General features: G+C 40.0%; 1 protein-coding gene across 4 annotated transcripts in view; it reads left to right on the forward strand.

Moving 5' to 3' along the window:
• Ogg1 (8-oxoguanine DNA glycosylase) overlaps positions 1 to 15044 on the forward strand; it is an 82270-nt gene that overhangs the window by 33537 nt on the left and 33689 nt on the right. For all 4 annotated transcript variants that reach the window (XM_070091469.1, XM_070091471.1, XM_070091472.1 and 1 more), the window contains one exon: positions 8243 to 8375. In XM_070091469.1, coding sequence (XP_069947570.1) covers positions 8243 to 8375 — 133 coding nt within the window. The remainder of the gene's footprint in view (positions 1 to 8242; positions 8376 to 15044) is intronic.

Consider the following 15044-nt stretch of genomic DNA (forward strand, 5'->3'; position numbering starts at 1 on the left):
ACATTCTGTCTTACCTCTAATTCTTTCAATTATAACCCTACCGTACACTTTTCCTGGTATACTCAGTAAACTTATTCCTCTATAATTTTTACAGTCCCTTTTGTCCCCTTTCCCTTGATATAAAGGGACTACATACTCTCCGCCAATCCCTAGGTACCTTCCCCTCTTTCATACATTTATTAAACAAAAGTACCAACCACTCCAACACTATATCCCCCCCTGCTTTTAACATTTCTCTCATGATTTCGTGTATAGGGCAAGGAGGAATAACATCTTGTAGAAGTGAGGAAGAGCCAGTTGTGAGTGTGGGGGAAGTTCGTGAGGCAGTAGGTAAAATGAAAGGGGGTAAGGCAGCCGGGATTGATGGGATAAAGATAGAAATGTTAAAAGCAGGTGGGGATATAGTTTTGGAGTGGTTGGTGCAATTATTTAATAAATGTATAGAAGAGGGTAAGGTACCTAGGGATTGGCAGAGAGCATGCATAGTTCCTTTGTATAAAGGCAAAGAGGATAAAAGAGAGTGCAAAAATTATAGGGGGATAAGTCTGTTGAGTATACCTGGTAAAGTGTATGGTAGAGTTATACAGTGGACCCCCGCTGAACGATAACCTCCAAATGCGACCAATTATGTAAGTGTATTTATGTAAGTGCGTTTGTACGTGTATGTTTGGGGGTCTGAAATGGACTAATCTACTTCACAATATTCCTTATGGGAAAAAATTCGGTCAGTACTGGCACCTGAACATACTACTGGAATGAAAAAAGTTCGTTAACCGGGGGTCCACTGTAATTGAAAGAATTAAGAGTAAGACGGAGAATAGGATAGCAGATGAACAAGGAGGCTTTAGGAAAGGTAGGGGGTGTGTGGACCAGGTGTTTACAGTGAAACATGTAAGTGAACAGTATTTAGATAAGGCTAAAGAGGTCTTTGTGGCATTTATAGATTTAGAAAAGGCGTATGACAGGGTTGATAGGGGGGCAATGTGGCAGATATTGCAAGTGTATGGTGTAGGAGGTAGGTTACTGAAAGCAGTGAAGAGTTTTTTCGAGGATAGTGAGGCTCAAGTTAGAGTATGTAGGAAAGAGGGAAATTTTTTCCCAGTAAAAGTAGGCCTTAGACAAGGATGTGTGATGTCACCGTGGTTGTTTAATATATTTATAGATAGGGTTGTAAGAGAAGTAAATGCGAGGGTCTTGGCAAGAGGCGTGGAGTTAAAAGATAAAGAATCACCCACAAAGTGGGAGTTGTCACAGCTGCTCTTTGCTGATGACACTGTGCTCTTGGGAGATTCTGAAGAGAAGTTGCAGAGATTGGTGGATGAATTTGGTAGGGTGTGCAAAAGAAGAAAATTAAAGGTGAATACAGGAAAGAGTAAGGTTATGAGGATAACAAAAAGATTAGGTGATGAAAGATTGGATATCAGATTTGAGGGAGAGAGTATGGAGGAGGTGAACGTATTCAGATATTTGGGAGTGGACGTGTCAGCAGATGGGTCTATGAAAGATGAGGTGAATCATAGAATTGGTGAGGGAAAAAGAGTGAGTGGTGCACTTAGGAGTCTGTGGAGACAAAGAACTTTGTCCTTGGAGGCAAAGAGGGGAATGTATGAGAGTATAGTTTTACCAACGCTCTTATATGGGTGTGAAGCGTGGGTGATGAATGTTGCAGCGAGGAGAAGGCTGGAGGCAGTGGAGATGTCATGTCTGAGGGCAATGTGTGGTGTGAATATAATGCAGAGAATTCGTAGTTTGGAAGTTAGGAGGAGGTGCGGGATTACCAAAACTGTTGTCCAGAGGGCTGAGGAAGGGTTGTTGAGGTGATTCGGACATGTAGAGAGAATGGAGCGAAACAGAATGACTTCAAGAGTGTATCAGTCTGTAGTGGAAGGAAGGCGGGGTAGGGGTCGGCCTAGGAAAGGTTGGAGGGAGGGGGGTAAAGGAGGTTTTGTGTGCGAGGGGCTTGGACTTCCAGCAGGCATGCGTGAGCGTGTTTGATAGGAGTGAATGGAGACAAATGGTTTTTAATACTTGACGTGCTGTTGGAGTGTGAGCAAAGTAACATTTATGAAGGGATTCAGGGAAACCGGCAGGCCGGACTTGAGTCCTGGAGATGGGAAGTACAGTGCCTGCACTCTGAAGGAGGGGTGTTAATGTTGCAGTTTAAAAACTGTAGTGTAAAGCACCCTTCTGGCAAGACAGTGATGGAGTGAATGATGGTGAAAGTTTTTCTTTTTCGGGTTACCCTGCCTTGGTGGGAATCGGCCAGTGTGATAATAATAAAAATATATATATATAGAAAATTAAAGGTGAATACAGGAAAGAGTAAGGTTATGAGGATAACAAAAAGATTAGGTGATGAAAGATTGAATATCAGATTGGAGGGAGAGAGTATGGAGGAGGTGAACGTATTCAGATATTTGGGAGTGGACGTGTCAGCGGATGGGTCTATGAAAGATGAGGTGAATCATAGAATTGATGAGGGAAAAAGAGTGAGTGGTGCACTTAGGAGTCTGTGGAGACAGAGAACTTTGTCCTTGGAGGCAAAGAGGGGAATGTATGAGAGTATAGTTTTACCAACACTCTTATATGGGTGTGAAGCGTGGGTGATGAATGTTGCAGCGAGGAGAAGGCTGGAGGCAGTGGAGATGTCATGTCTGAGGGCACCCTGCCTTGGTGGGAATCGGCCGGTGTGATAATAAAAAAAATAAATATATATATATATATATATATATATATATACAGTGGACCCCCGGTTAACGATTTTAATCCGTGCAAGAGGGCTCATCGTTATGCGAAATAATTGTTATGCGAATGAATTTTCCCCATAAGAAATAATGGAAATAAAATTAATCCGTGCAAGACGCCCAAAAGTATGAAAAAAAATTTTTTTTACCACATGAAATGTTAATTTTAATACACACAAACTGAAAAAGGCATGCACAATTAAATGACACTTACTTTTATTGAAGATCTGGTGATGATTGATGGGATGGGAGGAGGGGAGAGAGTGTGTTAGTGTTTAGAAGGGGAATCCCCTTCCATTAGGACTTGAGGTAGTAAGTCCTTTTCTGGGGTTACTTCCCTTCTTCTTTTAATGCCACTAGGGCCAGCTTCAGAGTCACTGGACTTCTTTCGCACAAGATATCTGTCCATAGTGGCCTGTACCTCTCGTTCCTTTATGACTTGCCTAAAGTGTTTCACAACATTGTCAGTGTAATAATCACCAGCACGGCTTGCAATAGCTGTGTGAGGGTGATTTTCATCCATGAAGGTTTGCACTTCAAGCCACTTAGCACAGATTTCCTTTATCTTTGTAGTAGGCAACTTCTTCAATTTCTCTCTCCCCTCCTCTGAACCAGTTTCCTCAGGTCTGGCCTCTTGCTCTTGAAGTTGATCTATCAGCTCATCAGTGGTTAGTTCTTCATTGTCCTCCTCCACCAACTCTTCCACATCCTCCCCACTAACCTCCAACCCCAAGGACTTTCCCAATGCCACAATGGATTCCTCAACTGGCACAGGATTCTCAGGGTTAGCCTCAAACCCTTCAAAATCCCTTTTGTCTACACATTCTGGCCACAGTTTCTTCCAAGCAGAGTTCAAGGTCCTCTTTGTCACTTCCTCCCAAGCCTTACCTATAAGGTTTACACAATTGAGGATATTAAAGTGATCTCTCCAAAACTCTCTTAGAGTCAGTTGAGTTTCTGAGGTCATTACAAAGCACCTTTCAAACAGAGCTTTTGTGTACAGTTTCTTGAAGTTGGAAATAACCTGCTGGTCCATGGGCTGCAGGAGAGGAGTGGTATTAGGAGGCAAAAACTTCACCTTAATGAAGCTCATGTCCCCATAAAGTCGCTCTGCCACGTCTGTAGGATGACCAGGGGCATTGTCTAACACCAGGAGGCACTTAAGTTCTAATTTCTTTTCAGTTAGGTAATTTTTCACATTGGGGGCAAATGCATGGTGTAACCAGTTATAGAAAAATTCCCTAGTGACCCATGCCTTACTGTTTGCCCTCCACAGCACACACAAATTATCCTTGAGGACATTCTTTTGCCTGAACGCTCTGGGAGTTTCAGAGTGATACACTAATAAAGGCTTCACTTTGCAATCACCAGTAGCATTGGCACACATCAACAAAGTAAGCCTGTCTTTCATAGGCTTATGTCCTGGGAGTGCCTTTTCCTCCTGAGTAATGTAGGTCCTGCTTGGCATTTTCTTCCAGAACAGGCCTGTTTCATCACAATTAAACACTTGTTCAGGTTTCAGTCCTTCAGTTTCTATGTACTCCTTGAATTCCTGCACATATTTTTCAGCCGCTTTGTGGTCCGAACTGGCAGCCTCACCATGCCTTATCACACTATGGATGCCACTACGCTTCTTAAATCTCTCAAACCAACCTTTGCTGGCCTTAAATTCACTCACATCATCACTAGTTGCAGGCATTTTTTTAATTAAATCCTCATGCAACTTCCTAGCCTTTTCACATATGATCGCTTGAGAGACGCTATCTCCTGCTATCTGTTTTTCATTTATCCACACCAATAAGAGTCTCTCAACATCTTCCATCAATTGCGATCTTTGTTTCGAAAACACAGTTGAACCTTTGGCAAGAACAGCTTCCTTGATTGTCTTTCTGGTGCCCACAATAGTAGCGATGGTTGATTGGGGTTTCTTGTACAGCTTGACTAGGTCGGCTATACGCACTCCACTTTCATACTTATCAATTATCTCTTTCTTCATCTCTATAGTAATTCTTACCCTTTGAGGTGTAGGGTTGGCACTAGAAGCTTTCTTGGGGCCCATGGTCACTTATTTTCCAGAAACAGCACCGAAAATACTGTAATAATACGAAATATTCCGAGTGTATGCTTGGATGTTACCGCGGAGGCTGGCTGGTAAACAATGGGACGGAGCGGCACATGTGAGGCTGGCTGAGGGCACATTGGACGCGTCTCGGACGAAAATCGGTATGCGGGTTTTTAATCGGTATGCGCGGCAAAAATTTTGCGATAAAAGTAATCGTTATGCGGAAAAATCGCTATGTGATGCCATCGTTATGCGGGGGTCCACTGTATATATATATATATATATATATATATATATTTTTTTTTTTTCAACAAGTTGGTCGTCTCCCATATATATACACCTACCATCCGACTTACGACCTGCTCGACATACGTCCACTCGACTTACGACCGTGCATCTGGCAGCTGGGCTGGGCCGGCTGATGCACACCGCTGTACAATATTTGACAATACTCGCTGCGGCAATGCGTCATGCAGGCAGCATCAGTTTGAGTAACCCTGCCCTATCAGCAGCATCATACTGTATTAACTGTACTAACTGGACAGTAAATTTCACCATGGCCCCTAAGATGAAGTCTGAATCTTGCACTAGGGATTGGTGCGAGAAAGACCCTTGCTCTCAGACTCTATTTGTTTTCACTGTTGCACATAAACCTGTGTGTATCTGTCTGCCTGTATATCTGTCTGTATCTCTGTGTGTCTGTTTATCTGTCTGTCTACTAGTGTGTCTGTCTTTCTGTCTACCTGTGTGTCTTTGTCTACCTGTGTGTCTGTCTTTCTGTCTACCTGTGTGTCTGTCTTTCTGTCTACCTGTGTGTCTTTCTGTCTACCTGTGTGTCTTTCTGTCTACCTGTGTCTGTCTTTGTCTACCCGTGTGTCTTTCTGTCTACCTGTGTGTGTCTTTGTCTACCTGTGTCTGGCTTTATGTCTACCTGTGTCTGTCTGTGTCTACCTGTGTGTCTGTCTACCTGTTTGTCTGTCTTTCTGTCTACCTCTGTGTCTGTCTTTGTCTGCTTGTCTGTCTCAGAGCCACTCACTAAGAGTGTACTTGGTCTTGAAGACGCCATATTAATAATGATAATAACAATAATAATCACTGAGGCTCATTAAATGTGTATAAAATGTTAATATAGACATTTTGCTTAATCCATCTATGATTTTTTTTTCAAAATTATATAATAAACATGCTACATAACATATAAATTAACAAATATGAGATGTTTTTCTGGTCGGCTTGACAGTGAACAGGAACCGTTCATGTCCGGGCTGGTAACAATAACAACATTTGTTTACATAACTCGTGAACATTCTACATTCTCATTCTCTCTCTCATTTATTCATTTAATCTTGTTTACTCACCTCTCACTCTACATTAAAACTACAGATATTTTAAGGTAAGTAATGAGTGGACACGATTATTATATTATAGCTTAATAATAATAATATTAATATTAGTACATATGCATTATTGTAATAATAATGATTATTAATATTATTATTAATTTAGGGCACTGGAGCACAGATCCACTGTATAGCACTTTGTCTGGATTTTTGGGGTTATCCTAGGTAATTTATAATATGTATGATAACTTGACTTACGTGTACCAGTGAGAGAGAGAGAGAGAGAGAGAGAGAGAGAGAGAGAGAGAGATACAGAGATACAGAGAGAGAGATACAAAGAGACAGCCACATTTGGTCAGCCAGTCAGCCAACTACCCACCCACCCATCCAGCCACCCATCCAGCCACCCATCCAGCTACCCATCCAGCCACCCAACCACCCACCCACCCATCCAGCCACCCATCCGGCCACCCACCCATCCGGCCACCCACCCATCCGGAAACCCACCCATCCGGCCACCCACCCACCCGGCCAACCACAGACCCGGCCAGCCAGCTGGATACGTATTACACACATTCCAGAGTTGTTTCTCTTTACTTAGGGTATAGGTTACACAACATTCTGCCAGGATGACACTACCAGTGGTATTCTCCCATTCCACTGTGTCGACAATACATAAAGATAATAGTAACATATGACACTGTATGTGATGTAAAATTTACAATACATATCACTACCATGTATACATTATATACAGTGCATAAATAATTAAAATACAACAATAGAAGCAGAAGTGTTATAAGAAGAGCAGAGTATATGGAGAGTAAAAGAAAGGTGAAGAGAGTGGTGAGAGAGTGCAAAAGGAGAGCAGATGAAAGAGTGGGAGAGGCACTGTCAAGAAATTTTAATGAAAATAAGAAAAAATTTTGGAGTGAGTTAAACAAGTTAAGAAAGCCTAGGGAAAGTATGGATTTGTCCATTAAAAACAGAGTAGGGGAGTTAGTAGATGGGGAGAGGGAGGTATTAGGTAGATGGCGAGAATATTTTGAGGAACTTTTAAATGTTTCTCCTACTTTAGCATTCAGGTCCCCTACCACAATTACTCTCTCACTTGGTTCAAAGGCTCCTATACATTCACTTAACATCTCCCAAAATCTCTCTCTCTCCTCTGCATTCCTCTCTTCTCCAGGTGCATACACGCTTATTATGACCCACTTCTCGCATCCAACCTTTACTTTAATCCACATAATTCTTGAATTTACACATTCATATTCTCTTTTCTCCTTCCATAACTGATCATTCAACATTACTGCTACCCCTTCCTTTGCTCTAACTCTCTCAGATACTCCAGATTTAATCCCATTTATTTCCCCCCACCGAAACTCCCCTACCCCCTTCAGCTTTGTTTCGCTTAGGGCCAGGACATCCAACTTCTTTTCATTCATAACATCAGCAATCATCTGTTTCTTGTCATCCACACTACATCCACGCACATTTAAGCATCCCAGTTTTATAAAGTTTTTCTTCTCTTTTTTAGTAAATGTCTACAGGAGAAGGGGTTACTAGCCCATTGCTCCCGGCATTTTAGTCGCCTCATACGACACGCATGGCTTACGGAGGAAAGATTCTTTTCCACTTCCCCATGGACAATAGAAGAAATAAAGAGGAACAAGAGCTATTTAGAAAAAGGAGAAAAACCTAGATGTATGTATATATATATATATGTGCGTGTCTGTGAAGTGTGACCAAAGTGTAAGTAGGAGTAGCAAGATATCCCTGTTATCTAGCGTGTTTATGAGACAGAAAAAGAAAACCAGCAATCCTACCATCATGCAAAACAGTTACAGGTTTCTGTTTCACAGTCATCTGGCAGGACGGTAGTACTTCCCTGGGTGGTTGCTGTCTACCAACCTACTACCTATTTGGGGCATCCTCTCTGTAGGAAATATCATTTGTGGTATAAAACAGATTTGTATATTTATCATTTTATGATATATTTTTGCAAAGAGTACAAGTATAAAAATAAGAGTAGAGAGTTCAAATTTTTTATGCAATGCTGCTGAAGTAATTTATAAATACAGTATTATTGTTTCCAGAGCCAAATATATTCACAAGTCAGCACAAATGATCATGGAGGAAGGTGGTGACTCATGGCTTCACTCGCTCAGATCACTTCCCTATTATGAGTGTCATTCACAGCTCATGCGTCTCCCTGGTGTTGGTGCCAAAGTAAGATGAGCTGCATATTTTCTTAAAGTAATGCAGTGGAATAAAACATTTGTTATATAATGTAATGTTTGATATAAACTTTCTCTGCTGTTCTAACTGAACATAATCCTAGACCATTTTTCATTCATCTAATACCATTATGATAACATCTTGTATATTGTGCCACATACTATCTCCATGATGACATCATCTCATCGCCAAAATAGCTGCAGTATTTCAGTGCTGAGTTTGTATTACTGGGGATTTTTAATATGAAAATTATGTATAACAAAAAACTACTATTGTTGTTGCAAGTTTATGTCTTAAATAATAACAAATTAAGCATTTTTGTATATAGAGAAATCATTTTGGTACACTCACAGACAAGTGCCAATCACTGTATGCTGTTGTGATGTGCCAGGATGGCTAGAGCTGAAGCTCCAAGCATATTTCATAGTCTCTTGTTGACACACCTCTCCCATACATGTATTCTCATTATGCATACGTTCACTGATTCACCTACCTCTAAACATGTACCCTTATTGAAACACCTTTGCTATACTTGTACTCTTGTTGAGATAACTGTTCTATACATGTATCAACATTGATACACCTGTCTTAAACAGGTATGCTCATTGACACACCTTTCCTACACTTTACTGACACTTTCCATACACTTTACTGACACTTACCATACATGTACTCTTGCTGACATATCTGCCCTGTATAAATGCCTTTATTGATGCACCTCTCCTAAACTTGTATATTCATTTGCTCATTAATTCCAATTTATTTGACTATTCCTCATATAATAGAAGTACTGCTGTGGTTCTCATTAGACCTATTGAAGATTTTTTATTGTCCAAACTACTTGTTTTTTCTTCTCAGAGTTTTTTTATGCTTTTATGCCTTTTTTTCTCTCTTCTTTTAGTTTCTCACCTGTAAATTAGGTTCTCACTGTAATTTCAAATGTCTGTAATCATTCTCCATTAGACTGCCTTTTTAAAGGAAGGGAATATTTAGTTGAGCAGACAACATGGATGTAGATTAACCCTTAACCTGTGTACTTTAAATTTTGCCACATGCAGGCAATTTTATTTTCAGGTATGCCACAGTTTATAATATAGAAAATACACTAGGGCCCCACTTTATGGCATTCTGCTAATATGGACATTTCAAATTATGACCAAAGCTTTCTATACATCTCCCCCCACCTGACTTTCTAATACAGTTACCACACCCCACCTGGTTTGTTTATATTTTCCATGAGCTTCGTGAGCACTGCTTCTCTCCATTATGTCGGGAAGCCTTCCAAAATTTTGAGTGTTTTAAAGTTATTTCATGTTTTATATATTCTTTCAGCAAATTGGCTGTATCCTACCGAGGCAGAGTGGCCCAAAAAGAAAAAAACAAAAGTTTCTCTTTGTAACTTCAGTAATGTATACAGGAGAAGGCATCACTAACCCCTCACTCCTGGCATTTTAGTCGCCTCTTATGACACATGGCTTAATGGAAGAAGAATTCTGTTCCACTTTCCCATGGAGATAAGAGGAAATAAACAAGAAGAAGAACTAGTAAGAAAATAGAAGAAAACGCAGAGGGGTGTGTGTATATAAATGCTTGTACATGCATGTGTAGTGTGACCTAAATGTAAGTAGAAGTAGCAAGACATACCTGAAATCTTGCATGTTTATGAGACAGAAAAAAAAGACACCAGCAAACCTACCATCATGTAAAACAATTACAGGTTTGTGTTTTACACTCGCTTGACAGAACAGTGGTACCTCCCTGGGCGGTTGCTGATTACCAACCTACTACCTAGACTGTTTTATATACCCATACTCTGATAAATATACTTTTGTGTACCTGTACCTAAATAAACTTACACAATGTGCTGGCATGCAATTATACATAAAAATCACTAAGACTGTCTTATTAGTCTTGATGCCATATTAATAATAATAATAATAATAATAATAATAATAATTTTTTTTTTTTTTTTTCAACAAGTCGGCCGTCTCCCACCGAGGCAGGGTGACCCAAAAAAGAAAGAAAATCCCCAAAAAGAAAATACTTTCATCATCATTCAACACTTTCACCACACTCGCACATTATCACTGTTTTTGCAGAGGTGCTTAGAATACAACAGTCTAGAAGCATACACATATAAAGATACACAACATATCCCTCCAAACTGCCAATATCCCAAACCCCTCCTTTAAAGTGCAGGCACTGTACTTCCCATTTCCAGGACTCAAGTCCGACTATATGAAAATAACCGGTTTCCCTGAATCCCTTCACTAAATATTACCCTGCTCACACTCCAACAGATCGTCAGGTCCCAAGTACCATTCGTCTCCATTCACTCCTATCTAACACGCTCACGCACGCTTGCTGGAAGTCCAAGCCCCTTACCCACAAAACCTCCTTTACCCCCTCTCTCCAACCCTTTCGAGGACGACCCCTACCCCGCCTTCCTTCCCCTATAGATTTATATGCTTTCCATGTCATTCTACTTTGATCCATTCTCTCTAAATGACCAAACCACCTCAACAACCCCTCTTCTGCCCTCTGACTAATACTTTTATTAACTCCACACCTTCTCCTAATTTCCACACTCCGAATTTTCTGCATAATATTTACACCACACATTGCCCTTAAACAGGACATCTCCACTGCCTCCAACCGTCTCCTCGCTGCTGCATTTACCACCCAAGCTTCACACCCATATAAGAGTGTTGGTACTACTATACTTTCATACATTCCCTTCTTTGCCTCCATAGATAACGTTTTTTGACTCCACATATACCTCAACGCACCACTCACCTTTTTTCCCTCATCAATTCTATGATTAACCTCATCCTTCATAAATCCATCCGCCGACACGTCAACTCCCAAGTATCTGAAAACATTCACTTCTTCCATACTCCTCCTCCCCAATTTGATATCCAATTTTTCTTTATCTAAATCATTTGACACCCTCATCACCTTACTCTTTTCTATGTTCACTTTCAACTTTCTACCTTTACACACATTCCCAAACTCATCCACTAACCTTTGCAATTTTTCTTTAGAATCTCCCATAAGCACAGTATCATCAGCAAAAAGTAACTGTGTCAATTCCCATTTTGAATTTGATTCCCCATAATTTAATCCCACCCCTCTCCCAAACACCCTAGCATTTACTTCCTTTACAACCCCATCTATAAATATATTAAACAACCATGGTGACATTACACATCCCTGTCTAAGACCTACTTTTACCGGGAAGTAGTCTCCCTCTCTTCTACACACCCTAAGCTGAGCCTCACTATCCTCATAAAAACTCTTTACAGCATTTAATAACTTACCACCTATTCCATATACTTGCAACATCTGCCACATTGCTCCTCTATCCACTCTATCATATGCCTTTTCTAAATCCATAAATGCAATAAAAACTTCCCTATCTTTATCTAAATACTGTTCACATATATGCTTCAATGTAAACACCTGATCTAAACATCCCCTACCCACTCTAAAACCTCCTTGCTCATCCGCAATCCTACATTCTCTCTTACCTCTAATTCTTTCATTTATAACCCTACCGTACACTTTTCCTGGTATACTCAGTAAGCTTATTCCTCTATAATTTTTACAGTCTCTTTTGTCCCCTTTCCCTTTATATAAAGGGACTATACATGCTCTCTGCCAATCCCTAGGTACCTTCCCCTCTTTCATACATTTATTAAACAAAAGTACCAACCACTCCAACACTATATCCCCCCCTGCTTTTAACATTTCTGTCATGATCCCATCAGTTCCAGCTGCTTTACCCCCTTTCATTTTACGTAATGCCTCACGTACCTCCCCCACACTTACATTCTGCTCTTCTTCACTCCTAAAAGATGGTATACCTCCCTGACCAGTGCATGAAATTACTGCCTCTGTTTCTTCCTTAACATTTAAAAGTTCCTCAAAATATTCTCGCCATCTACCAAATACCTCCATCTCCCCATCTACTAACTCCCCTACTCTGTTTTTAACTGACAAGTCCATATTTTCCCTAGGCTTTCTTAACTTGTTTAACTCACTCCAAAATTTTTTCTTATTTTCATTAAAATTTCTTGACAGTGCCTCTCCCACTCTATCATCTGCTCTCCTTTTGCACTCTCTCACCACTCTCTTTACCTTTCTTTTACTCTCCATATACTCTGCTCTTCTTATAACACTTCTGCTTTGTAAAAACCTCTCATAAGCTACCTTTTTCTCTTTTATCACACCCTTTACTTCATCATTCCACCAATCACTCCTCTTTCCTCCTGCCCCCACCCTCCTATAACCACAAACTTCTGCCCCACATTCTAATACTGCATTTTTAAAACTATTCCAACCCTCTTCAACCCCCCCACTACTCATCTTTGCACTAGCCCACCTTTCTGCCAATAGTTGCTTATATCTCACCCGAACTTCCTCCTCCCTTAGTTTATACACTTTCACCTCCCTCTTACTTGTTGTTGCCACCTTCCTCTTTTCCCATCTACCTCTTACTCTAACTGTAGCTACAACTAAATAATGATCCGATATATCAGTTGCCCCTCTATAAACATGTACATCCTGGAGCCTACCCATCAACCTTTTATCCACCAATACATAATCTAATAAACTACTTTCATTACGTGCTACATCATACCTTGTATATTTATTTATCCTCTTTTTCATAAAATATGTATTACTTATTACCAAATTTCTTTCTACACATAGCTCAATTAAAGGCTCCCCATTTACATTTACCCCTGGCACCCCAAATTTACCTACTACTCCTTCCATAACATTTTTACCCACTTTAGCATTGAAATCCCCAACCACCATTACTCTCACACTTGATTCAAAACTCCCCACGCATTCACTCAACATTTCCCAAAATCTCTCTCTCTCCTCTACACTTCTCTCTTCTCCAGGTGCATACACGCTTATTATAACCCACTTTTCACATCCAATCTTTATTTTACTCCACATAATCCTTGAATTAATACATTTATAGTCCCTCTTTTCCTGCCATAGCTTGTCCTTCAACATTATTGCTACTCCTTCTTTAGCTCTAACTCTATTTGAAACCCCTGACCTAATCCCATTTATTCCTCTCCACTGAAACTCTCCCACCCCCTTCAGCTTTGTTTCACTTAAAGCCAGGACATCCAGCTTCTTCTCATTCATAACATCCACAATCATCTCTTTCTTATCATCTGCACAACATCCACGCACATTCAGACTTCCCACTTTGACAATTTTCTTCTTCTTATTCTTTTTAGTAATCTTTACAGGAAAAGGGGTTACTAGCCCATTGTTCCTGGCATTTTAGTTGACTTTTACAACACGCATGGCTTACGGAGGAAAGATTCTTATTCCACTTCCCCATGGATATAAAAGGAAAATTAATAAGACTAAGAACTATTAAGATAAAATCAAAAGAAAACTCAGATGAGTGTGTATAAATAAATGTGTACATGTATGTATAGTGTGACCTAAGTGTAAGTAGAAGTAGCAAGACATGCCTGTAATCTTGCATATTTATGAGACAGACAAAAGACATCAGCAATCCTACCATCATGTAAAACAATTACAGGCTTCGTTTTACACTCACTTGGCAGGACGGTAGTACCTCCCTGGGTGGTTGCTGTCTACCAACCTACTACCTTTAAAATAATAAAATAATAATATGCTATAATAATTCTCTGAGGTGCATTTAATGTCGAATATTACGTTAATGTAAACATTTTCATTAATCCTTTTATGATATTTTTTCAAAATTATATAAAACATGCTACGTAACATGTAAACATAATAAATACACCCCACAGTAGAATAAATTTACTTTAATATGAGATGTTATGTGTATAAACCAAAACCAGATGCATTTGTCTGCTTATTTACATAACTCTTATTCTCTCTCTCTCTCTCTCTCTCACTCTCTCACTCTCTCTCTCTCTCTCTCTCTCTCTCTCTCTCTCTCTCTCTCTCTCTCTCTCTCTCTCTCTCTCTCTCTCTCTCTTTCTCTTTCTCTTTCTCTCTTTCTCTCTTTCTCTCTTTCTCTCTTTTTCTCTTTTTCTCTCTTTCTCTTTCTTTCTCTTTCTCTCTCTTTCTCTCTTTCTCTTTCTCTCTTTCTTTGTTTTTTTTTTTTTTTTTTTTTTTTTTTTTTTTTTTTTTTTTTACACAGGGTTTGACAAGGTTAAGGATCCCTAGCTTTATTGACAAGCTATTTACAGGTTAAGGATTCCTAACTTTATTGGCAAGCTAAGAGCTGTTACCTACATCAGCTCATTTGAAAGCATTTTTATTGTTATGAGACATACAAGTAGGGAACAGGATGAAGTTGGAGCCATCTGTGGGCCAGCATTTTCATTTGATCAACTGACGTTATCTCGTTGACATCATTATGCTGTACGAATGTGTTCCATACACGAGTCATCCTGGGTATGTATGATCTCAGATGGAGTGATGTTCTGGAGAAGGGTACAGCCAGAGTGAAGTTGCTGCTTTCTGCCCGTCTTGTGGCATAAAAGCTTGTTTCACGCTGTCCTCGAAGTGGATCCAAGTGTGGTATTTTGACAATATTGGCCTTGTACATAACAGTAAGGCCACCCACATCCCTCCTATGTTGAAGGCTCTGCTGAAATGACAGATCTATCCAGGATGGGTCCAGGCGAGAGA

The sequence above is a fragment of the Cherax quadricarinatus genome, chromosome 35 (genome assembly GCF_038502225.1).
Source record: "Cherax quadricarinatus isolate ZL_2023a chromosome 35, ASM3850222v1, whole genome shotgun sequence".
Taxonomy (NCBI): Eukaryota; Metazoa; Arthropoda; class Malacostraca; order Decapoda; family Parastacidae; genus Cherax; species Cherax quadricarinatus.